General features: G+C 59.9%; 1 protein-coding gene across 2 annotated transcripts in view; it reads left to right on the top strand.

Moving 5' to 3' along the window:
- The window catches only part of SHANK1 (SH3 and multiple ankyrin repeat domains 1), a 42,141-nt gene extending 16,829 nt beyond the window's left edge, over positions 1 to 25,312 (top strand). The window contains exons 14-23 of one of the 2 annotated variants that reach the window (XM_090261146.1): positions 6,625 to 6,707; positions 6,917 to 7,041; positions 7,557 to 7,692; positions 7,942 to 8,022; positions 8,542 to 8,565; positions 8,782 to 8,850; positions 9,195 to 9,313; positions 15,509 to 15,605; positions 17,250 to 20,310; positions 22,449 to 25,312. In XM_090261146.1, the coding sequence (XP_090117272.1) occupies positions 6,625 to 6,707; positions 6,917 to 7,041; positions 7,557 to 7,692; positions 7,942 to 8,022; positions 8,542 to 8,565; positions 8,782 to 8,850; positions 9,195 to 9,313; positions 15,509 to 15,605; positions 17,250 to 20,310; positions 22,449 to 23,163 (4,510 nt within the window). In that variant the 3' untranslated portion in view covers positions 23,164 to 25,312. The remainder of the gene's footprint in view (positions 1 to 6,624; positions 6,708 to 6,916; positions 7,042 to 7,556; positions 7,693 to 7,941; positions 8,023 to 8,541; positions 8,566 to 8,781; positions 8,851 to 9,194; positions 9,314 to 15,508; positions 15,606 to 17,249; positions 20,311 to 22,448) is intronic. The other variant, XM_090261147.1, reaches the window with a different exon arrangement.
- Positions 25,313 to 25,352: the final 40 nt, after the last annotated feature.

Here is a 25,352-nt window from a genome sequence, read left to right as displayed (position 1 = left end):
TCCCTCCATTAAATGTGTCCAAACCTACGTGTCTGTGTTCTGGCCAGTGGGGATGAGTTGGGATGGGGAGGAAGACAAGTGACAAATGGGGAGAGAGGGTGGAGCAGGGGCGCCACCCTGCGCCCCCCGGTGTCCGAGGCGCTTGGCCTTTGTGCATGCTCGCCTGGCACGTCTCTGGCTCTGGGCGCCTGGTGAGTACCGAGGTCCTCCCCACCCGAGTCTCCCCACCAGCCTCAGCGCCTCGTCTCTGTCCATGTCTCTCTAAGCCCCTCCTGGGCCTGGGGGTCACTTGATTGCCCTGCTGGATGGCTGTGGTCCCTCTGGCCCTCCACTCTGTCCGGTCAAGTGCGTAGCCTCCCCTCCTTCTCCACTTCTTGTGCTGCGACGTCTGTGATGTGTCAGCCTCTCCTGCCTCGCCCTGCTCTGCCCGACCCCTTCTGTGGCCGCCTGGCCTATCCTGTGCTGTGCGCCTGGCCCCCCACCCCCCACCCCTGCCTGGGCCGCCCTCTCTCCTCCCCTGTGGGTCTCCAGTGAGGTGTGGTGTGTGTGTGTCCCTCTGCCTGGGATTCTTTGCAGCGAGGGGTGTCTCTCTCTGCCTTGGGGCCTGGTCTGAATGTCCTGGCCTTCCCTTTCCGGCCCTTCCAGCTTGTGTTGGGGTGCTTTGTATGTCGGTCTGTGTTGGGGGGCTGTGTGTCCCCTCTTGGAGCCTCTCTCACCTGGATGTCCCTGCCCTGGAAGTGGGGCTCGGTCCGTGCGTCCCTGCACGAGGTTTCGAGGCATCTTGTGTGGTGTGCGTCCCTCTCCCGCTCTCCCTCGCTCTGCACCTGCGCGGGAGGGCTCTGGAGGGGGGAGGGGGTTAAGGGGGGGGCCCAGACCGGAAGTGCCTCCCCTTCTCCTCCCCCCCGCGCCTCGCCCCTCCCCCTTCTCCCGCCAAGGGGGCCCCCGCGTTCCCATCCCGGCCCCCTCCCCCTTGCCCGGCCCCCTCCGCCGCCCCGCGCAGGACGCCAAGGGGTTAAGCCTCGCGCCGGCTGCCCGCCTCCGGAGCTGTCCGCGGTGCTGAAGCCCGCGCCGGCCGTGGTCCTTGCGCTCCCGCGGCGGCCCGACCCCGCGCCCCGCGCCCCCGGCATGTGAGCCCCCGGCCCTGCCCTCCCTCCCACGGGAGGGTGCGCGCCCCCTCCCCCTCCCCCCTCCCGGCGCGGGTCAGCATGAGGCGGGGCCTGGGGGCCCGGACACGGGGGTTCGGCCGAGCGGGGACGGGGACGCGGCGGCGGCGGCGGGGGCGGCCGGCACCGGGACCCGGGCCGGGGCCGCGGTGGCGATGGCTTTGTCTGCGGTCGGCGGCGGCGGGGGTCTCGGGGGCGGCCCCAGCGGGGGCTCCCTGCCGCAGCCGCCCCCCGCGCTCTCCTCCAGCTGGCCGGCCCTGGGGCCCCGGCGGCGCAGCGTCTGGTACATCTACAGGTAACGGAGCGCGCCGCCCCTTTCCCCCGCGGCCCGGCCTGGAGGCCCCGGCTCGCTGTGACGACCCTCCCCCCGCCGCTGATCCCTCACCTCTGGGACTCCTCCTCACCCCCCAAGCCGCCCCCTCCTCCACCCCTCTCCCCTAACCTTCTCTGAACGCTGAACGCGTATGGGGCCCCTCTTCGCCACCCGTCTGTCATCCCTCTCCTTGGGCCGCGCTTTCTGAGTACCCCCTCCCAGCCAGGAATCTTTCCGCCAGCCCCGCACAGGCCCTTCCAGGCCCCCTCAGCTCTTCTCCCAAGATCTTCCCCCCAGCGAGGGCCTCCAAAGGATCCCACCTTCGGGTTGGGAACCCATTTGTCCTTTCTGCTGCCCTTAGCGCCCCCACCCTGGGGAGCCCTCCCCTTGGGGAGCCACAGTGGCTCTCCTTCAGGCGCCTACACCCTAGGCCCCTGCTCCCCTGCTCCCCGTATCCCCACACCCCTGCACGGAGCTGGCAAGTCCCCCCATTCATACCCCAGTCTCCCATTCACAGTCACCCCCCCCGCCCCCATCACACACGCATCCCGCCCGCCCAGCCTCCTCTCCCCTCCGCTTTTTCCGCTGCGTGTCACTGAGCGGCTGTGCGTGTGTCAGTGTGCATGCGTGTGTGTGACCGCCTGCAGCTGTGTGTGTGAGAGGGAGAGGGCAAGGAAGAGAGAGAAAGGTGGGGAGATGGTGGGCTCCCATCCCACCCCCCAGCTCTGTCCATCTGTGTGTCTCTGACAGCGTCTGTCTCTGTGTGTGACTTGGAGCGACAGAGAGGCTGTCTGGGGACTGTGTGTGTGTGTGTGTGTGTGTGTCTGTCCCAGGCACTGCGGCTGTTTCCCCACACCCACCCTCCCATGCCAGGCCGCCCTCCCCCACAACCCCCCCACCCGTCCCTCTGTGTGCCTCGGTCCCTCTGTGCCCCTCTCCCTACCCCCAGGGGTCTGTGTCTGTGAGGGGCACATGTGCTGGGCCATGGCTGAGCTTCTGCACGGGGCGCTGCATCTGCTGTGTGTACCACTTCTCAGCATGGGAGGGGGCTGGCGCCCCTGCCTGGGGCCTCTGTGCTGGCCCCGGGGATGCCCATGGAGATGGGTACATGGGGAGGGGCTGAGGACTGGAGGCGGGTGCCAGCAGCAGCAGCAGGCTCAGGGCTGTGGGATCCTGGGTGTGTGAGAGGGACCTTCAGGGTGGGGGTGGGGGGAGTGGACGCTGCTGCAGTCTCCGCGTGTGGGATCCAGTGAACAAGAGCCGGCTGCTGAGCCTGAAGGCCGCTCGGGGTCTCTGAGAGATGGCCTGGGGGAGAGCATTGTGTGTGTCCCTGCAGGGCAGGTAGTCAGCAGCAGGGATCCTGAATGGGGTGCTGCGTGGGTAGCAAGACTGGAGCAGGGGGTGGGGTTAGAGGGTCTGGGTGGGAGGGCGTCGGATGAAAATGGAACAGGGGAGAGCGGGGCACACTGAAGTGGGGGAAGAGGGGGAGACCGGAGCAGGGAGGTGCACTGAGTGTGCGGAGCAATGGGGTAAGGAGGGAATGGAGGAGCAGGGAGGGAGATTTGAGGGTGGGGGTTTAGGCAGTGCAGACAGAGGGTGCAGGAAATGGACGTGAAATGCAGCTGCAAGTGACAGGAGACGGAAAGGTGTGTGATGGAGGGAGCTGAGGGAGAGGCCTTCGCAGGTGATGGGGCGGTGGGGGGGGGGGACCAGGGCGTATGAGAGGAGCCGAGGGTGCTGTAGGGGAACACAGTGGGACTCGTGCAGAAGGGCGGGGAAAAGTGGGTGGGACAGGGGACAGGGATGGGGCAAGGTGGCGTGAGAGGAAGGAGAGGTCACAGGAGTCTGAGGAGGACACTTTGGGGAAGGGGATGGGGGTGTGCCAGCCAGAGTGAGGGGGAGGGGGAGGGGAGGGGCGGCCCCATGGGCCTGAAGAGGGCTTTGGGAAGTGAGGTCTGATGGTGGCCAGGGCAAGCGAGTGAAGCCTTCGGATGACACATGGGGCAGCGAGCAAGGTGCAGAGAGGGGAGGGGACACACAGGAGTGAGGGAGAAGGAGCACAAGGTTGCAGGAAGCTGCAGGGGCAAGCGTGCAGGCGGGAAGTTCAAGGAGAATGCAGTGGGGTGAGGGAGACTCCACGTATAGCTGGGGATTGGGGAGAAAGCCACAGAAGTGGGGGCACATACATGATGGGGATGCCCGAGAGGGAGGGAAAGAGAGGTGCTGTGACCATTGGGGGTATCAGGGTTGTCTGTGGGGGATTCAAGTCTTGGCTTTGACACTATTCTAGCTGGTGTGACTTTGAGCAGGTTATTTCTCTGTGCCTCAGTTTCTTCATCTGTACAATGGGCACAGTTCACAGTCAACCCCTAACTCCCCACCCAGGGGTGTTTTGGGGGCTAAATGAATAAGTAAATGTGAGGTGCTTGGAACACTGGCTGACCCGCCGCGATGGTTCAGTACAGGCTATCCGTTGCTGTCAGGCTGTGATGTAGCCGGGATAAGTTTCAGGCACTGGAAGGGCACTCATGGGGGCAGAATGGGGCCGGGGAGGTGCGCTTGAGGCGTCTGGGTGCTGTGGAGAGTGGAGGGTGTTACTACTGCTGTTACCCAGGTATCTTCTCGGAGGCTGTTGAAGAATGGTGTGCACTCTGTGACCTGAGACAGACTGTTAACGTTTCTGTCCCTCTGTTTCCTGAGTTGCAAAGTGGAAACAGTGCCTGTGCCCACCTTGGACGGGCTGTGGAGACAGTTGTGTTCTTCAGCAGTGAAGGTTTCAAGTCTTGCCTCGCACGTAGCAAGCGCTTCTTCCTTGCTTGTAATGGATGTGGGAGTTTTTTTGAATTATCTTGAAGAATGGGGGACTTGGGGAAGGCTTATATATGGGGTGTCAGGATAATCAGGGGGGAGATTCCAGGGCCAGGGGGGAGAGATGGGGAAGGTGGGGGTTCAGGGCATGAACAAAGGAAAGCAAATTGGCTATAAATGAGAAATAAAGGAAGCTGAAGGGCACGGCTACTGGGGGGCCCTCGAGACCTGGAAAGGATATGAGGCTAGCGAGGGCCTGAGGGTTCAGAGGAGGTTGTCAGGGTAGGTGGTGGGGACAAAGGTGGGGACAAGGGCGTCACAGAGCACGTGATCAGGAGCAGGCATCTCTGACCTCCCAACCAGTTTCCGTTGGCCCTATCCACTCTCTGTTGGACCTTCTAGGCCCCCCTTCTCCCCTCCCCTCCCTCACTCCTTTCAACCCCTCCCTCCTCCTCTTCCCACACCCCCTCCACCCAGCCACAGAGGTGGCTGATCTCTGGGCTGAATATAAAGGAAGACATAGTGGGTATGATGGGGTCGTGTTTGCTGGACATGGTGAACTCTGAGCGAAGGTGGTGGCAGGGGTGAGTCTCTGTGTACAGACACGTGCTGTTGAGCACATGAGTTATAATGGGGGGGGCTGGGGCAGGGCTGGCGTACCCACGCATGTGCAGAACGCTGTCGCTATGGTACAAATGTATGGATTTAACGGTGGAAGTTTGGGGGGGGGGGTCGTGGGACTATACAGGGTGCTTGTGTGGCTGGGCAGCAAGGTTGCCAGAATACAGCAGGAGCACATTAGGTATTATTGGAGTGTGCTGGAATGTGTTCAGGGGGCGTGTTATGAGAATATACTGAGATCAAAGTGAGGGGGAGTTATTATTGGAGCATACTGGGATGTGTGGGGCTGTTACTGAAATATACTGGAGTATTCAAGGAGGGCTGTCTTGCTGAATTTGTGGGGGTAGGTAATTGGAGTGCACGAGGAGCATGCGCGCTATGACTGGCGTTGTGTTGGGGCTGGGGGAGATGATGGGAATCTGCTGAGGGGGTCTGCGCATGCGCTGGGTCTCAGCGGTCACTGCAGGGTGCTGGGTCGCAGCGGCCGTGCGTTCTGCTCATCTCGGTGTCCTCGGGCACTCTGAAGGGAGCGGGGTTGGAGCCAGGGTGTTTGGGTATTCCTGCTGTATACTGGGGTGCCTGGAATGGAACAGGTGCGTAATATTGAGGTACACGGCGGTGACGTCAAGGTCTGGCGGCTGCGTCTGAGCGAGCCTGGGTGGATACTGAGGTACACGGAATCCGCTGAGTTGCCTGGTGTATGAGCATTCCCTCGATGTGCTAGCAGGCGCGGTGGCCTTCCTGAGAAGCATCGCCATGTTCACGGGCAGTTTGCCTTTTGCTAGAATCTGCCCACTGGGTGCAGGAGAAGCGTTTGAGGCATACCAGGGTATACAGATGTCAGCGTGGCCCGCTAGAACTTCCCTCCGCGATGAAATGTTCCGCATCTGCCCTGCCCAGCGTGGGAGCCACCAGCCTCATGCGGCTACTGGGCACTTTGGAATATAGCTAGTGAGACTGAGGCACTGAGTTTTTCTGTTGAATTGTTAATTCATTTGCATATAAATAGCCACATGCAGCTAGTGGCCACCATATTGGACAGTGCTGAATAAGCAATGTTACAATATGCTTGGGGACCTGGGGAGGTATTGCTGTAGTGTATATATATATATATATAGATATATAGTCAGAGTTGGGAGGGATATCAGTGAAGTACACGTATCCTCTTGACTTAAGAACTTGACTGAGACAGCGAAGGAACTCTACTGAGCGTGTAGGATGTGCTGGGCACAGTGCTGAGTACTATATGTACTTTGCTACCACAGTGACCTGTCACGTAGAGCCTGCTCTTATAGATGAGGAAAGAGAGACCCCAAAGGTCAAAGTCGTAGGCTCAAGGTCACAGACAAGAAGCAGTTAGCAGGGGTTCGAGCCAGGCTGTCTCACGATCTGGCGGTGGACCTCTCCGTCCCCGGATCCATGCCTGCTGCGCAGTGGGCTTGGTAACCGCTTGCTGAATGGATGGGTGGATGGATGCTCGGATGGATGAATGAGGAAAGTGTGAGTGGGAGAGCAGGCACTCTGAGCTCTGCGGGGGAGGCCCGTCAGAGGTGCTGGGAGCGGAGCTCACTCCCAGAGTGGGCGAGGAAGATCCTAGGTGGGGTGAATGGTCCTGAAGCAGGGGCTCAGGCCACCGGCTTGCTGGTGGGGCCTGGCTCCATGTCTCATGATTCCTTCTCCACCCGCCCCACCCCTGTCCCTCCCTGCCCTCCCCCCCAGCGATTACATCATTAAGGAGAAGACAGTTCTGCTGCAGAAGAAGGACAGTGAGGGGTTTGGGTTCGTGCTCCGGGGGGCCAAGGGTGAGTGCCGGCCGGGAGGGGATGGGACAGTGGCTGACTGACCCAGGGGGATGGACAGGGGAGGGGACCCCAGCCCACCCACCACCCCAACCCCAGGGTGCTGGTCCCTCAGCTACGGTGAGGCCTCCGTGACTTGGGTCTGAGCCCCATCCACTGCTCGGCCTCTCCACCCCCTCCCCTCCGACCCCGCCGGCTCCTCCCATCTGCAGCGCAGACCCCCATCGAGGAGTTCACCCCCACCCCGGCCTTCCCGGCGCTGCAGTATCTGGAGTCGGTGGACGAGGGTGGCGTGGCATGGCGTGCTGGACTGCGCATGGGAGACTTCCTCATCGAGGTGCGTCCTGGCCCCAGGCTCCAGGGGCCTTTCCAAGCCCCAGCCCCAGGGCCACCTGCCACAGACAGCCCTCTCTTCCCTGGGACCCTGGTGACAAATCCAAAGGCCCCCTGTGATGCATGCCAGGATCTGGCTGCCCAAGTCCAGGTTCTCTTTTGGCACCAGGCTTAAGGCCTTTCTGAAATATCTCAAAAGATGGCAGAGCTGTCCCCTAACACATGCAGGTTCTCTCTCTCTCTCTCTCTCTCTCTCTCTCTCTCTCTCTCTCTCTCTCTTTCTGCAAGGGGGACAAAGAGGAGGAGTCGGGGTGAGCAGGGTGGGCCCAGCCCCTCCCGCAACCTTGAGGTCAGAGGAGTTATAGGAACCACGAGCTGGGGCCTTGCAAGGGAAGAGAGTGGTGGGGAGGGTCGGAGAGAGGGAGGAGTGGCCCACGGTGCTACCCACAGGGGACTCTGAAGCCGAAAGCACCCCTCCCTCGTGTACTGAGTGTGATTGGGCGGGAATCTGTGCCACAGGTGAACGGGCAGAATGTGGTGAAGGTCGGCCACCGACAGGTGGTGAACATGATCCGCCAAGGAGGAAACACGCTGATGGTCAAGGTGGTGATGGTCACCAGGCACCCGGACATGGATGAGGCCGTCCATAAGAAAGGTGACCCCCGCTGATTGGCCATGCTGGCAGCCCCACCCCCAGACCAAGCCCCTTAGGAGCGCTGCCCAATGCGGGCCTTCCCTTCCTCAAGGTTGCTCATTTGGGCGGCCTTTCTGGGGAGAAGCTGAGGCAGGGAGCGTTCATCATGCTGGTGGGGGCTGTTTTCTGAGCTCTGGAAGCACTGCGGTGGTGTTGGAGAGGGTCGCGGGGCTTCTCCCCATGCCTGACCCCCCACCGTCCCCTTTTCAGCACCCCAGCAAGCTAAGCGGCTCCCACCCCCAGCCATCTCCCTGCGTTCCAAGTCCATGACCTCGGAGCTGGAGGAGATGGGTGAGCCCCTGGGGCTGCCGGGCCAGGTGCTGCGAGGGGAGGGCCAGAGGGGGGGGACCCGCCGCGAGTCTGTTAGTGTCGTTAGTGACCAAGGGTCCTCGTCCTCCTCCCGTCCCCAGTCCGTGGACCAGGCTCTCTCTGGCCTGCGTGTGTGTCGCTCGGAAGGGGCGTCTGAGAGTCGAGACTTGCCTCTGTCCTCGTGTTTGTCTCTCTGTCGGGGTCTCTCCGGGTCTGTCTGTCCCTTTCTGAGGGTCCGTTTCCTTTCTCGCCCCCTCTCCATCTGTCCCTTATTCTTCATCACCCGCCACTCGTTGCTCCCACCCCCACTGACAGAAAGGAAGGCCAGCCCGCTCCCCCGAGACAAAGCGGACCTTGGGGGTCCGGTGTCAGAGGCGGGTCAGGCAGCTGAGCGTCCCCACCCCGGGACCCTAAGGGAGGCGGGCGTTCCAGACAGGGGGCCCCTCGTCTCCCCCTGAAGTCCTAACTCTTGGCTCCTCTACTGCCTCTCCCCCGGGCTAGTCTCCCCCTGGAAGAAGAAGAGTGGTGAGTGGGCACAGGACTGGCGGGAGGGCCCCCGTCCCGATCCCGCCGGCGGACTCGCCCCTCCCCGTCCGGGCCCCTCACTGCCCCTCTCGCGCTCGCGCGCGCCCGCTGGCCACGCCCACGGGCCCGCACCTGCTGGCCACGCCCACGGGCCCAGCCCGCTCCGCCCCGCCCCCCGGGGCGCCCCTGGGCTACAGCGGCATCCTTTGCCCACAGAGTACGAGCAGCAGCCCGCGCCAGTGCCCAGCATGGAGAAAAAGCGGACCGTGTATCAGATGGCGCTCAGTAAGATGGCCCCGCCCTGCTCTCCGGGCAACCCGGGGCCCCTGACCCGACGCCCCACGGCGGGCGTTGCTTATCTGCTCTGTCCCTCTTCTGGTCCGCTGATGACCCTCATACCCAGCCTTAGCCCGGCCCTCTGGCCTGCGCTCCCACCTCCTGTGATAGCTGTCCTGTTCACCACCTCACCCCTGCCATCGCTGGGTCCTGCCTGTCCACCGGGATGGAGACGGGTGTCCTTCTGTGGGTCTCACAAACCGCTGCGTGGGCTCCCGGCAGCTCTGGCTCTGCTTGAGGCCCAAGCAATCTTTACTTCGCTGTGTTTCCACCCCGCTTCTGCCTCGCTCTAGATAAACTGGATGAAATTCTGGCTGCAGCTCAGCAGACCATCAGTGCCAGCGAGGGTCCTGGGCCTGGTGGCCTTGCGTCCCTGGGCAAACACAGGCCCAAAGGCTTCTTTGCCACTGAGGTAGGTGACCTGGTCTGGGGAACTGGGGGAAGGAAACTCGGTGGGTGCACATGCCAGCCTTGAGCCCCATCCCTTCCCTTGCGAACACTTTCTGAGCTCCTGTATTTAATGCCAGTCCTGGGGGTGCCACTCTTCCTGGGACCCACTTCTTTTCCCACTCTGGGGCCTCCTTTCCTCTCTGCCCATCCTCTTCCTCCTTGTTCCTACTGTGCCCCACCCCCATTCATTCTCTCCCTCCTGCCCCCCCCACCCCCCGTCCCTTCACTCCACTCTCCATTCCTGCTCTTCACGTTCACTCCTCCCTGTCCATCTCTGTCCCACTTCTCAGGGAAGGTAAGCCAATGTCATGACGGAGATCCCTGGCATAGGCCCAGCACATACTAAATGGGAGCTCAACAAGTGGTCATTACTAAAATATTAATTATGATCTCTGTCTTGGCCCTGTCTGCTTTACCCTACGACAGAGGCTAGCTGTAGCGGGTATTGATAGTATTTTAGAAAGCACATTTTATTTACATGGATCATGTCATTCATGCCTTAGAATCATCTGGTGAGGTACGCATGGTAGCCCACTTACAGGGGGGAAATTGAGGTTTTGAGAATGAGCCAGGATTTCAACCCAGAAACTCAGGCCACTGGATCTATGGTCCAGCCACAGCACTGGTTCTTCTGGTGGGGCCCTGATGGTCCCTCCCTGGCTGTCGTCCCCACTGACATGTGCCCCTTCATGGGAACACCCCCTGCCACCAGCTCTTCCTTCCACCCTCCAGAGGTCACACTCGGCCCTATCTCTCTCTTAGCATTTCCTTCTTCTCTGCCCAGGCTCTGCTCTATGAACCCCTCTTCTCACCAGCCATATCAACCACCTGGTGGCCAAGAAAACCATTTACTCAAAAACTAGGTTCTTTGGCTTCTGGGGAGGGGCCATGGACCCCAGTGGTGGGCTAGCATAGTGCCGAGAATTATGCTTATAGAGGCATACAAGAAAACACATCAGGTAACAAAAGAAGCCAATTGCGCTGAAATGCAGCTATCAATATATTTTTAAAAAGCAAATTTGCAGTATAGTAACATAAGTTCCTTTTCGTCAGCATGTTAGCCAGCAAGATCGGGTGGTGAATCTTAACTCCTCGAATATCCAAGACAGAGGGAGCGTAAAACACTATTTTGAGAACCTGCAACCACTGCGATGAGATATGGAAATATCTGTGATTTCTGTTGGGGGTAGAGTCACAGGTCCTGCTGACACTAACGTGATTTGTGGCCTACATTTTTAATTGAGGAAATGTTGCATTTTAGTTGGAGGACGGTGAAAATAAAGATGTCACTGTTCTCCTGTCCTGGTGCAGAGCCTACTCAAAGAGGACCTAGTACTTTTACAAGAACCAAATGCAGGTGGGGCATTTTGTACCCAGACTGCTAGAATTTCTTTCTGATTTAGAGGTGGAGGGTCCTTGTCCCTTCTCAGGGCTTGACAGAGACCCCTGTATACAGTGGTTGCTCAAGGAACTCGAGGTCCTTGGGACTGTTGGGGTCATCTCCTGTGCCCACCCCTCACCACCACCAAGGTCAGTGTAAGAATCACAGCATGGGCCACCACAGAGCCGTGCAGACCTGCCTTTAAATCCCGACTTCCTCTCACTTACTTGGACCTCACTACTTAATTTCTCTGCACCTCAGTTCCCTGTCCTGTAAAATGGGACAAAAGCCGGTCCTGCTGGTTCTTACAAGGAATGAATAAGATCAACTCCTAGCACAGCAGGTTCTCAACAGACAGTGAGCACCCAAGGCCACCAAATAGCAAAGTAGAGACCCTGTCGTGGCTCATGCACGCCGGAGACCCCACAGTAGTGTATCGGGCGTGGTGTGGAGTCTCCTATAACAGATTAGAGTGTTTATTCAGTGACTGTCTAGAGCACCCATGGAGTGCCAGGCAGCCAGGGTGCCAGCCCCTCTGCATGAACTGGGGTTACAGGATGGACAAGATCCTGACCCTCACAGTATTCACCATCTGAGCTCCAAAGACACCCCTAGATGGGCCCAAATGCTGCCCAACAGTAACAGCAGCTTCCTGCCTGCCCCCACTCACCTGAGGGCTTCCTTGGGGCCTCCCTTCCCTCCAGGTCCTCGAGGCCCCGGTTGGGCCTCCCCTACTTTTCCCTCCCTCTTGGGGCCTACCTCTGGGCCTTCCCCAGGTACCCCTCTCATGTGCGGTTCTCTCTCTCCCTTCCCACAAGCCATCCAGATCTTTCTCACCCCGAGTTAGCACAGGGGCCCCTTCCTGAGATTCCTGCGTCTCCTCTCTGTGGCTGTCTTGGTGTGTGGCCTTGTCCTCTGTGTCTCCATCTCCCATTTGTTTCCATTTCTGTCCCTTCTTCAGTCTCCCTGTTGAACCCCTCTGCACGAGACTGGGGGCAAGTGGGCCTCTTTTATCAGACCTGCACAACGGTGAGCAAGAGGAAAATATTGCACGAGAGGCCACTGTTATAAACTTCAGAATGGGGAGATTTCAGCCCTTCGTAAGAGACACACATCTGCATAAAACCTATGGGGTTGGGGGAGACCCACTAATGCCAACAGTGGGGACACAGACCCCAGGCCGATCCACTGTAGGTCAGGGCACGTCGTGGGTTCTGTCTCCTGGCAGGACTTTGCTGTCTGAACACCTGTTCTTTCCTCTGTGTGGCTTTGGCTTTCTCAACAAATGTCTCTGCTACCTGGTCACTGACTCCCCACTCCTGCCCACACAAGGGGTCCCCTGCCCATCCTCTCTCCCCCCGTGTTTGTATGGGTGCAGCTTTCAGCCTTTCTCTGGACTCAGTTTCCCCTCTGATTATGATTATCATGCCTCTGGGTTGCATTCTCTGCCTCCGTCTTACCCCAGTACAGCCTCAGCCCGCCCCATTTCAGGGTCCCTCGGGTCTCCATCGCGTCCCTTTTCCTTCCCGTCGCTGTTCTGTCTTTCCTCCCGTCTCTTAATCTCTGTCTCTTCCCTTTCTGGACCTGAGTCTCTGTGCCCCGCCCCCCCACCCCCATCTCTCTCTCTCTCTCTCTCTCTCTCTCTCTCTCTGTCTCTGCACCTGTCTCCCACTCCTCTCTCTCCACCCTGGCCCCTCTCAGGGCTGTCTCCGTGGCGCGACTTCCCCAGCACATACTCTGTCACAGAGGCACCAGACCCACAGACCACTCACGAGATGGCACAGCAGGAGGCTGGACCTCCGGCCCACTCGCTGGGGAGGAGTCTGCCCGGCAGCTGGTGACGTCACGCGCACCTGGCGCACCCTGATTGGCTGCCTCCTAGGCGCAGGAGAAGGTGCTCCCAGTTTGCTGATGGAGGTCCTCCGCGCCCACCTTGAATCACTCTGCCCCTCAAGTAGTCAGTTCGCCTCCTCAGAAGCTGTTATGGCTCCTCCGTTAGTCTGACATCGCCTCTGCCACTCTGACGCCTCAGGACGTCAAGCTAACCCGTTATTTGATCCCTCCCTTCCAATTGGATGTGTCCTCTGTCAGTTTGTAAATCTGTTGCCTCTCTCTTCACTCTGAGCCCTTTTCAGTTAGGGGCACCTGCCTCTGTCATTGTGACTCCTCTTCTATCTCTCTGCCCCCTTCTCTGCCCCTCGGAGCCCTCCCTTGACCCTCTGACCCCCACCTCGCCCACCCCAGGCCTCCTGCAGGCCGCTTCCCAGACCTTCCCTCCCTCCTCCCAGCGATCCCCTTGCCCTGCCCCCCCCCCCAGCCTGCTTCTGCCCCTCAGGGGTCCCCACATCCTTTCTGGCAGGTCACACCCCTTTTCTTTGCTCTTTCTAACCCTTCTTCTTCCCTCTTACTTAATCTTAGCATTTTCTAGTCCCTCCAGCCTGTTCTCTACAAGAGCTCTGTAACCTCCTCCCTACTTGCTGGCTGGCCTGGAACACGGCCCTTCCCCGCTGATCCCCAGCCTCTTTCACTATCGTCAACATGCCTGTAACCAACCCTGAGTCATGAGTTTGAGGATTCAGTGAGGACTTACACATAAAACAGCCAGCAAAGTGGCTCGCACAGGAACGGCTCCTTTCACTTCTTTCTCTCTCTCTCTCTCTCTCTCTCTCTCTCTCTTCACCCTCACCACCCAATCTCTCCTCTTTTGTGGGGTTCAGCTCCCTGATACCACACAGATCCTCATGAGCTGCAGGACAGGATGGAAAACCAAGCAGGATGTTTGGCCGAGGCTTAGGGAGAAATGGCTGTTTGAGGAAAATATGAAACAAAGTCAAGAAGAGTTGGCAGCCGAGAATTCTGCTCAGAGGAGATCAGAATGGGGTAAACCAGGCCAAACGGGCATGCCTTCATGAGACACTTCCTGATGCCTGCTTGGGGCCCCCCGGCTAGTGGTTCATGGGGATGTTCAGAGGAACAGGACTGGGGGTTTGCCTTCAGGGTGCTCCCCCCTATCTTGTGAGCTTATATCATCACTCCCAATCAGTCCTTCATTCTGCAAATATTTATTGAGCACCTACTATGTGCTGGCCTGCTGCTGGGCCCTGGGGGTGTAGGAGCAAACCAATCAATGAAGGTCACTTCTCTTCAAAAGTTTACATTTGGGGGAGGATTGTGTAGAATGGGATTCTGCCGTATATAAGGGAAACTTCCAAATAGCAATGCCTGATGTTGGCTCTTTCTGAGGCTCTTGCTCATTTGACATGAGCTTACAGAGCATAGGGCCCTGTTTAGGGACTGGGACCCAGCAGACAAGACCAACAAGGCTGACATACTTAACCAGTTTCCATGACTTCTGTGGATCTCTGGCAGTTTTGCCTTCATGTGCCCCAACCCCCTTTAAAAAAAAAAAAAAGTTAAAAAAATCTGTATTTTATGACTGTGTTGGTACAAAGGTGAATAACATCCAGGTTGATTATATTTTTTCCCTTCTGATTTTAAAAGAAATTAAAACATTTCCCCTGAAAGGATCATGGGCCCCCAAGACTGTACCCCCTGTTACCTAGGATAACACCTGGTGCCTTCAGGGAGCTGACGTTCTAGGCCGGGAGACAGACAAGCAAGTCAGCGAGATCGTTTCAGATGGAGAAAACTGCCAGGAAGAAAACAGCACAGGGCCATGCAGTAGACGGTGACCGGGAGGGGACAGTGGAGCGCAGAACTTAAAGACGGAAAGAACCTGTGACAATCAGGAGGAAACCACTGCAGAGAGAAGATCGAGGTCTCCCAAAGCAGAGATGGACCTTGGGGCCATGGAGGAGCAGGGAGAAGGGGACGTGGTGCGACCAGAGGGAGCAGGAAGGAGATGCAGTCGGGGCTAGATCATGCAGGGTATCTGAGTCTGGGTCTCCTACAGTCGGAGCCTAGATGGGGATTCTCCTGCCACCTAAGGGGGAACTGGTGACGGAGTGAGAGAGGCAGAATGGGCTGCAGAGGACAGCAAGCCTGGTCCCCGCCAGCGCCCACCTTCAGCCTGACCCCTGGGAGAGCTCTGCAGTGTCAGCTGCACTGGGGAGTCAGTCCTGCCTTGGACCTCCCTGTCTCTCAGTCAGTGGCTGCTGGTGGCTTCCAGAAGCGGGGACATGGAACTGAATGGGCTCGTCAGCTTCTTCACAGCAGCTGAGGATGGGCACAGCATCCTGGTCAAGGGGACCTGGGTGGGTGGGGGGCGCACTGTCTGCAGCCGAGGAACTTGAAGACCAGAGTTGGGAATTAAGATCCCTCTCTAACTGATACAGGCTGTGACTGTAGGGTTTGAAGCAGGGCAGTAGCATGACCTAAATTACTTTTTGAAAAGATCCCTCTGACCCTGTGCGGAAAACAGACCAGGAGGGTGTGGGGGAGGGTTAGGGTGGCAGCAGGGAGACAAGGGAAGGGTCTACTGCAGCCATCCAGGCAAGCCATGGTGGTGACTTGGACCTGGGCAGTGACAGCAGGAATGAAGACAGGTACCGAAAGGAGCCATCAGCATGGCAAGCAGAGCCAACAGGGTGCACTGAAAAATCTTCCTTTTCCCTTCTCTCCCCCCACTACCCAGACCTGGAGACCTTTCCCTCCACCAGAATGCCCTTCAACCCCCGCCCCAGGCCCCTCTCCCTGCCTGCAAAGGCTTGGAGGTGGAAGAGGGGCTGGCCACTCATGGAAGCAGGAGTCTTCCTGCCCTGACTGTTCTTCCTCTGCTGTCTTTTCTCTCTCTCCTCCCCGACTGCCACCCCCAAGTCGAGCTTCGATCCCCATCACCGCTCGCAGCCAAGTTATGACCGTCCTTCTTACCTGCCTCCAGGACCTGGGCTGATGCTCCGGCAAAAATCTATTGGTATGTCAGTGGGGGCAGGGGGTGAAGGCTGCTGGCAGGGGAGGGGGAGGCTGGAAGGGTGACTGTTCACAGAAGGAGCAAGGGGGCTCGGAAATGTTCCTTTCTACTTCCATATGTGGCCTCAGTTCCAGGGAGTTGGGCAAAGAGCTCAGGCTTTGCTGCTGGGCCAACCTAGCTTTGAATCCTGTCTCTTGCCCATCCCAGCTGTGTGACCTGGGGCAGGTGGCTTTCTGTCTCTGGGCCTAGGGCTCTGCATCTAGAAAATGGGTAGATTATTGGCTCTTCCCAGATATAGTTGAGTCGCCCTCACCACAGACCCTGGTTCCTTCTCTCTTATACTCAACTCATTCATTCATTCATTCAACTCATTCATTCATTCATCCACTCTACAAATGGTTTTTTTTGAGCACTACTATGTGCCAGGTTAGACTGTCGGGGATATGTCTGTCAGTGAACAAAAGAGACTAAAGGTTCCTGCCTCCTGAAGCTTACATGAAGGAAAGACAGACAGCATACTATAAATATAAGAAACAAGAAAATTATATAGTACAGTACATGTGGTAAGTGCTATGGGAAAACAGAAAGTGTAGAGTAGGATAAGAGAGATCACAGATTCTGGAAGGGGCAGATTTGGGCTGAAACTTGGAGACAATCTCCAGAGGTAAGGCATTCTAGGCAGCAGAAGCAGCCCGTGCAAAGGTCCTGAGGTAGGACTGAGCTGCCATTTGTTAAGATGGGGGAGGCCAGGGGTGGGATGAGATCAGGAGCTCAACTGGGGATCTGCTGAGTTTGAGATACCAGTGAGACATGAAGTGGATGTGGCATTTAGCTATAGGAGCCTGGAGCTCAGGGGAGGACACTGGGCCGGAGGCAAAGGTGGGGGTCTTCAGCAGAGAAGCAGCAAATGAAGCCATGACACTGGTCAAGGGAGGGAGTAGCCAAAGGCTTGAGAAGAGGGTCAAAGACAGAGCCCTGATGTTGATAAGTAAGGAAAAGACTCCCCTCCTCCAATCTTACGAGTTGCTTTGCTAGTTGGATCTCGCTTTTCCTCAGCTTCCAGTGTCCACAGTCTACCAGTGTGTGTCTTGCGTGTCTGTGAGGTCTGCCTCTATCTCATCCTTTACGTAATGTCAGCCGCCTATAAAAATGTACATAACGTCGTCCATCGGCTCCCTCTTTTAAACCTTAGCCTCATCCTGAGCAGTTCTATCTGTGACATCAGGGTTTGATGTGCTAATTGCATCTCATTACTGCCTATCCATGAAAAGAAATCTGTAACTATGCCCATAACCATGGGGTCTCTTCCTGGCTCAAGCCACTTTTGCTCACCCCAAGCCACCACCGCTAACCAATACCGTGGTCGTGCGTAGATTGGAAATGGCGCCCCCTCCTGGCCGTGGGTGGAAGTTCAGCTGAATTTCGCCGCAGATCCCTTTGCTTCCTTGGCTCTTCGGTGCTACTTAGAGCACAAGCTGATTTGAATTTACCATAGCGGTGGCATCCCATGAGAAGGTCTTCTTACATATAGGGCTGCAATTATTACTATTTTTTACCGATATTGTAGTTCTATGGACTAGGGTCACAGGGAGACCCCCACCCGCCCCCGCACCCCGCCCCACTCCTGGATCCTCTGTGTCTTCCCAGGGGCTGCAGAAGATGAGAGACCCTATCTAGCACCCCCAACCATGAAGTTCAGCCGCAGCCTGTCTGTGCCTGGTTCGGAGGATATTCCCCCGCCTCCCACCACGTCCCCGCCGGAGCCCCCTTACAGCACACCTCCAGCGCCCTCCATCTCCGGCCGCCTCACCCCCTCCCCTCGGGGAGGGCACTTCAACCCGGGCTCAGGGGGCCCCCTCCCTGCCTCTTCCCCCTCCTCCTTCGACGGGCCCTCCCTTCCCGACACCCGTATAGGGGGCCGGGAGAAGAGCCTGTATCACGGCGGACCCTTGCCCTCCGCCCACCACCACCCGCCCCACCACCACCACCACCACGCCGCGCCCCCCCAGCCCCACCACCACCACGCCCACCCCCCTCACCCCCCGGAGATGGAGACGGGCGGCTCCCCCGACGACCCCCCACCCCGACTGGCTCTGGGGCCCCAGCCGAGCCTGCGCGGCTGGCGGGGCGGCGGGCCCAGCCCGACCCCGGGAGCGCCGTCCCCGTCGCACCACGGCAGCGCGGCCGGCGGGCCCTCGCAGGCCCCGGCCCTGCGCTACTTCCAGCTGCCCCCTCGGGCGGCCAGCGCGGCCATGTACGTGCCCGCCCGCTCGGGCCGCGGGCGCAAGGGCCCGCTGGTCAAGCAGACCAAAGTGGAAGGCGAGCCGCAGAAGGGCGGCGGCCTCCCGCCCGCGCCCTCGCCCACGGCCCCCGCGTCCCCGCAGCCGCCGCCGGCCGCGGCCGCCGCGTCGGAGAAGAACTCCATCCCCATCCCCACCATCATTATCAAGGCTCCGTCCACCAGCAGCAGCGGCCGCAGCAGCCAGGGCAGCAGCACCGAGGCCGAGCCCCCGGCCCAGCAGGAGGCCGCCGGCGGCTCCTCGGCGCCGAGCCCCGCCTCGGCCATGTCGCCCGTGCCGCCGTCCCCGTCGCCCGTGCCCACCCCCGCCTCGCCCAGCGGCCCGGCCACCCTCGACTTCACCAGCCAGTTCGGAGCGGCCCTGGTGGGGGCGGCTCGCCGGGAAGGGGGCTGGCAGAACGAAGCCCGCCGGCGCTCCACGCTCTTCCTCTCCACCGACGCGGGCGACGAGGAGGGCGGCGACGGCGTGCTGGGCGCGGGCGCGCCCCCCGGCCCCCGGCTGCGCCACTCCAAATCCATCGACGAAGGCATGTTCTCCGCCGAGCCCTACCTCCGGCTGGAGTCTGCAGGCGCCGGCAGCGGCGCCTACGGGGCCTACGCGGCCGCCAACCGCGCCTACGGGAGCAGCGGGGGCAGCAGCGCCTTCACCAGCTTCCTGCCGCCGCGGCCCCTGGTCCACCCGCTGACCGGCAAGGCCCTGGACCCAGCCTCCCCGCTCGGGCTGGCCCTGGCGGCCCGCGAGCGGGCGCTGAAGGAGTCCTCGGAGGGTGGCGGGGCCCCCCAGCCGCCTCCCAGGCCCCCATCGCCCCGCTACGAGGCCCCGCCGCCCACCCCGCACCATGCCCACCACGAGCCGATGCTACGCCTCTGGGGCGCGTCCCCACCGGACCCCGCGCGCCGGGAGCTGGGGTACCGGGCAGGGCTGGGCAGCCAGGAGAAGTCCCTTCCGGCCAGCCCGCCAGCTGCCCGGCGCTCCCTGCTGCACCGCTTGCCCCCCACAGCTCCCGGGGTCGGGCCCCTCCTGCTGCAGCTGGGGCCTGAGCCCCCCGCCCCGCACCCCGGGGTGAGCAAGGCCTGGAGGTCCGGAGCCCCCGAGGAACCTGAGCGGCTGCCTTTACACGTGCGGTTCCTGGAGAACTGCCAACCCCGGGCCAGTGGGGCGGGGGGGAGGACCCCCGCCTCCGAGGACGGCCCGGGGGTGCCGCCGCCCAGCCCGCGCCGATCTGTGCCCCCCTCGCCCACCTCCCCGCGGGGCAGTGAGGAGAACGGGCTGCCCCTGCTCGTCCTGCCGCCCCCGGCCCCCTCGGTGGACGTGGAGGATGGCGAATTCCTCTTTGTGGAGCCTCTGCCCCCACCGCTGGAGTTCTCCAACAGCTTCGAGAAGCCGGAGTCGCCCCTTACCCCCGGGCCTCCGCACCCGCTGCCGGACCCGCCCACCCCCACCACCCCGCTGCCCCCCGTGCCGCCCCCCGCCGTCGCTGCCGCCCCGCCCACCCTGGACTCCACCGCATCCAGCTTGACTTCGTATGACAGCGAGGTGGCCACGCTGACCCAGGGGACCCCCGCGGCCCCTGGGGACGCCCCTCCGCCAGGCCCACCAGCCCCGGCCGCCCCAGCCGCCCCTGCCCCGCAGCCGGGGCCAGACCCTCCCCCCGGCACGGATTCTGGTATCGAGGAGGTGGACAGCAGGAGCAGCAGCGACCACCCTCTGGAGACCATCAGCAGCGCGTCCACGCTGAGCAGCCTGTCTGCTGAAGGCGGCGGCAGTGCAGGGGGCGGCGGCGGCGGCGTCGCCAGTGTGGCCGGTGGACCGGAGCTTCTGGACACGTACGTGGCCTACCTGGACGGCCAGGCCTTCGGGGGGAGCGGTACGCCTGGGCCACCATACCCACCCCAGCTCATGACTCCTTCTAAGCTCCGGGGCCGGGCACTGGGGGCCGGTGGAGGCCTGCGGCCAGGCCCCGGTGGCGGTCTCCGCGACCCCGTCACCCCCACAAGCCCCACCGTCTCAGTGACAGGGGCTGGAACCGATGGGCTGTTGGCCCTGAGTGGTTGTTCAGGACCCTCGGCGGCAGGTGTGACCGGGGGTCCAGTAGCTGTAGAGCCGGAAGGCCCACCAGTGCCGTTGCCATCCGCCTCCTCCCTGCCTCGGAAGCTGCTGCCCTGGGAGGAGGGCCCCGGCCCGCCGCCCCTGCCCGGGCCCCTGGCCCAGCCTCAGGCCTCAGCCTTGGCCACAGTAAAAGCCAGCATCATCAGTGAACTCAGCTCCAAGCTTCAGCAGTTTGGGGGTTCCTCGGCAGCTGGGGGCGCTCTGCCCTGGGCCCGGGGAGGCAGCGGGGGAAGCGGGGACAGCCACCACGGGGGAGCCAGCTACGTCCCCGAAAGGACCTCCTCCCTGCAGCGGCAGAGGTGAGCAGGGGCTGGTGGTGGGCAAGACAGGCCAGAAGGGCCGATGCTCTGGGTACCCGGGGCCTCCTTCGCCACAGCTGCCTCCCTTTTGGGTCCCAGGTGGTAGGAAAGAGAAACCAGGCTGGCTTGGTGAACTTTGCCCTCCGAGAAGCATGCTTTCGGGTGCTTTCACCTTCCTTTCATTTTAGTAGCTTCTGTGGTCTTCTCCCATCACCATGACAACCCACATGCCATGATGAACAAAAAAGAGTTATTAACAAAGGAGATGGGAGCACAACTTGCCAATGTCTGTTCCCCTGGCGGGTTGTCAGTTCTGAAGATCCTTGAAATCTGCAAGTCCCTTGAACTCACTGTGGCTCAAGACAAGATGCTTAGAGCACAGTGCTTCCACGTGATTCTGGAGCCGGGCTTCTTGGGGTTCTAGGCCCAGCCCTGCACCTTCTAACTAGGTGACCTCAGGCAAAGGAGTCCACCGCTTCGTGGAAGGGGGACAGCATAGCACCCAATGGTTTTTGAGACCATTGTTATAACATGAGGTGGGGGAAGGGAGGGGCCCAGCAAATATAGATGGAGAACCGTGGGATGATACTGAAGTTTTCCAAAGGAGCTAGCTAGCCAGGATTGCCACCAAGTTCAAGTTCATTCAAGACCTACTCTTAGGGAAGGGAGGGTCACATTTCTGATTCAGACACAGAGAGAGTGGAGGGGTTTTATTTGTTTAAGATTTTGTTTATTCATTTTTAGAGAGAGGGGAGGGAAGGAGAAAGAGAGGGAGAGAAACATCAATTGGTTGCCTCTTGCACGCCCCCAAATGGGGACCGGGCCTGCAACCCAGGCACGTGCCCTGACTGAGAATCGAACCAGTGACCTTTCAGTTAGTTCATAGGCTGACACTCAATCCACTGAGCCACAACCCCCAGCGCAAGAGTGGAGTATTTTAATCCCCTTGTCCATCTGCACCGCTCACTCTAATTCTGTTTGAAGGTCTGGTGTCCTTAGAGTTCATATTTGAATGCGGTTTTACCAGGCCTTTGAGATCTTGAGGCAACTCGTTGGGTATTAAGTATTCTGGGTAGAGAAAAGGATGCTTGATTTCGGCGACAGATGAACTATTATTGATTTCTCATCTATTGGGTGCTGAGAGCTGTTATGGGTGAGAGGGGCCCCACAGAGGACAAGACAGGCCAGGTGTTGCCCTCATAGAGCTCACAGTTCAATGAGAGAGATGTAGAGCCCAGACAACAAAATAACTGCAGTCATCCTGGGGGTGGGGCGGGGGGGAGAAATACAAGAACAGGATGGTTAGAGAAGTTCTCAATGGCAAGATGAGTAGAGACTGGAGGAGGGGAAGAAGCAAATCACATAGCTACTTGGGGAAAACAGTGAGCCAGGCAGAGGGAACAGCCAGTTCAAAGGCCCTGAGGCTGGACTGTTCTGGAGGGAGCTAAAGGGATGAGGGGAACCTTTTTCTCCCCTCGTTTCTTCTCTCTTTCATCTCCCTCTCCCCATCTCTCTCTCTCTCTCTCTGTTCCCTGTCCCCTTCCATTTCTCTCTCCCCTGAACGCTCACCCTCTTTTTGTTCCTCTCCCACCGTCTCCCTGTCTTCCACTCTGCTGTGACTGGCCATAACCCAAAAGGCAGTATAGAATAGTGGTTAAGAGCTCAGACTTCGGTGCCATATAAACGGGCTCTGCCACTTCCTGGCTGTGTGTCCTTAGGCAAGTTACTTAACCTCTCTGTGCTGATGATGATGATGATGATAATAATAGTAACCTGCACCAGGGCTGTCATGGGGATTAAATTGAGATGCAATATGTAAAGCACTTAGAACAATGCCTGGCACACATGAGCATCAGTAAGTGGTGACGATTATTATTATTATCACTTAATGTCTCTTTTTCTTTCATTTCTCTTGACTGTCACCCTCTCCCTGTCCTCTCATTTTTCTCTCCCATTTCTGTCCTGACATCCATCTTACCCCCTCGCTCCTCTCTCTTCCCATCTCTCTTCTCCATTTCTCTACCCCCACCCCTATGTCTTCCTTCCTTTCTCCCTATTTCTTGACCTCTTCCTGCTTCTCACCTTATCCTTACCCCCAAACCCCTCTCCTCCACCCTGCCCCCCTTGTCACATTCCAGACTCTCCGAAGACTCCCAGTCCTCGCTCCTCTCCAAACCCGTCAGCAGCCTGTTTCAGAACTGGCCCAAACCACCTCTGCCGCCACTCCCCGCAGGAACCGGGGTCCCCCACTCAGCTGCTGCGGCCCCAGGGGCCACCTCACCCTCAGCCTCCTCCTCCACGTCCACCCGCCACCTCCAGGGTGTGGAATTCGAGATGCGGCCGCCTCTGCTCCGCCGGGCCCCCAGCCCCTCGCTGCTGCCCGCCTCGGAGCACAAGGTCAGCCCTGCGCCCCGGCCCTCATCCCTGCCCATCCTGCCTTCTGGACCCCTCTACCCGGGCCTCTTTGACATCCGCAGCTCTCCCACTGGAGGGGCAGGAGGCTCGGCTGATCCCTTCGCCCCTGTCTTTGTGCCACCGCACCCGGGGATGTCTGGGGGGCTTGGTGGAGCCTTGTCAGGGGCCTCCCGCTCCCTCTCACCGACCCGTCTGCTTTCGCTGCCCCCGGACAAGCCATTTGGCGCGAAACCTCTGGGGTTCTGGACCAAGTTCGACGTGGCTGATTGGCTCGAGTGGCTGGGCTTGGCTGAGCACCGAGCCCAGTTCCTAGACCACGAGATCGATGGCTCCCACCTGCCCGCCTTGACCAAGGAGGACTATGTCGATCTGGGCGTGACGAGGGTGGGCCACCGCATGAACATCGACCGGGCTCTCAAATTTTTCCTGGAGAGGTGATGGCTGGCGCGGACGGACCAGCCCGTCCACAGAACCCTTGAGCCCGCTGGCCTCTGGACCTTTGACCCCTGACCCTTATCCTCTCCCTGGGCCGGGGACTCTGCTAAAACTGTGCCCTGCCCTCATCCCCCAAGGCTGAAGGTCGCCAGGTGGCCTGATTCCAGCCAGACATTTGCACCTCACAGGAGGGGGCAGCTGATACTAGACTGTGTGTGCGTGAGTGGGGAGCGGAGGGAGTGGGAATGGAAGAAATCTCAGAGGGGATGGAGAAGAAGGGAAGGGTCGATTCTGGGAGGGGGGGGACAGACAGAGCCATAGAGGGCCAGCCCTGAGCCTGACTGGATGGGGGTCATCCCCCAGGCCACAGGGGAAGGGGGTGCCCTCAGATTCCACCACCTGCCGCCCCTCTAACAACCCTTTCCCCCCTCTCCAGGCCCCTCTGTTCTCCCCGCCTTCCCTTCCCCCTGGCACACACAGCAGCCCCCACCTCTTGCACGCTCCTTTGCACGCCTGCTTGCCTCTCTCCCCTCCCTGGGCTACAATTTTGCACAAATTTGCCCTCTCGCTGTCTTGCACACTCCGCCTTCGCTTCCGTCCCGTGAGGCCCTCTCAGCTCTGTTTCCCCCGCACACATCGCGTTTCTTTCCCCACGCTCCACGCCCCCCTGCTCCCTCCAGCTCTCGCTGGCCCGCTCTTCCCTTGGCGTCCTCCCTGACACACCTCACTTCTCAAAATCTCTGGGCCCTTGCTGCAGACACACTTGGGACACCCTTTCCCTCACCCACTCGCAGGCTCTGTGCACACATTCATGCTCTGGAACACCCTTCTCTTTGCTCAGCCCTTGCACACGTGCTAGCCCGTGCACTTCTCCTAACATGCTCACCTGCATTTTCTGTAAGCACTTTCTCCTCTTATTCTTGAACCCCCACATCCTTACTCTGCCCCCCTCTGCCTGTCACAGTGACACTCCGATGCCCCTCCTCACCCTGCCCCCTCTCACAGCCGCTTCTTACCACACGGCTTGCACACTTGCTCCCCAGGAACACCCTCTCTCTCTCTCTCTCTCTCTCTCTCTCTCTCTCGCAAATGCTCGTTGCTCTCCTCTTTGCCAGGCTCCCACCCTTGCCCCCTCTTCTTCCAGATCTTCGTCTGTCTTCATCTCCTGTGGGCCTTCTTGCACTCACACACGCCGCTTCCCCTGCACCTTTGAAGCCTTTTTCTTTGCTTTAACGACACTCTTGCACACCGTGGCTTTGCTGCACACACGTTCTTGAATTTCTCCTTGTCCTCATCAGCTCCTGGGCAACGTTCTCCGCCCCTCCTTGGGGAACGCTGCCGCCTCTTGCCTTCTGCACACTCGGCTCATGCCGCGCGCCGGGCCTGTGCTTCGGTTTCTTTTCCTGGCGGGCTTGTCTGCCGGCCCCGTGAGCGGCCAGCTCCTGCGGCCATCGCACTCGGCCTGTTCTCTCACGCCTTCACACCTTTTCTCTTTCTGGCAAGAGAAGGTCCTATGCACACTCCCTGCTCGCTCACCAGGCTTCCTCCTCTCCCCGCTCCAGTCTTTGCCCTCTCGCACACCCTCCCTCCTCTCGCTCTTCCCAGTCCTTCCTGGGTCATCTGTCTTTCCATTTTGCACGTAGACCCCGCCCCCCATCCTTTCCATCTCTCCCGAAACTCCTTCTCCCTCCAGCATGGCTGTTCCTGTCTGCGCACGCTTCTCCCCTCCTTTTATTCCTGGGGCTTGGAAAATTTAAACCACCCCTTCCCCTGGGAAGCCCCCTCCCCTACTGTGGGTAAAGGGGGGAGGGCATCGCCCTCAGGTCCCCCCATGTTCAGCTGCCAAAGAAGGGAGCTCCCCCTCCTTCCCCCAAGCCCATTCCCCCTCTGCTGCTCCTACCCCTGAGGGGGTGGGGGCTCCGTCCATGTGGGGGAGGGTGCTTGCAGCCCTCTCCCCTCACCACGTCAGGGATCTGCGGGGAACCTTGTGGGAGGGTTGTGGGAGGGGGGAGGGGTGGCAATGAGGGGGCGGAGGTCGCGCTGGGCCCCTACCCGCCCCCTCCCCCTTGTCGGATGCCCCCGTCCGCAGGGGGCCTGCGCGGCGCCCGTCTATCAAGGGCTTGATCATTCTGGATGGGTGCCGCGGGGTTGGGGAGGGTGTAGGGGGTGGGGGGGGAGGAGAGGTTGGGGTG

Source organism: Furipterus horrens, unplaced genomic scaffold, assembly GCF_987537825.1.
Source record: "Furipterus horrens unplaced genomic scaffold, mFurHor1.1.pri manual_scaffold_13, whole genome shotgun sequence".
Taxonomy (NCBI): Eukaryota; Metazoa; Chordata; class Mammalia; order Chiroptera; family Furipteridae; genus Furipterus; species Furipterus horrens.
Note: the sequence above shows the minus strand (reverse complement) of the source record. Positions and strands in the feature narration are given on the sequence as shown.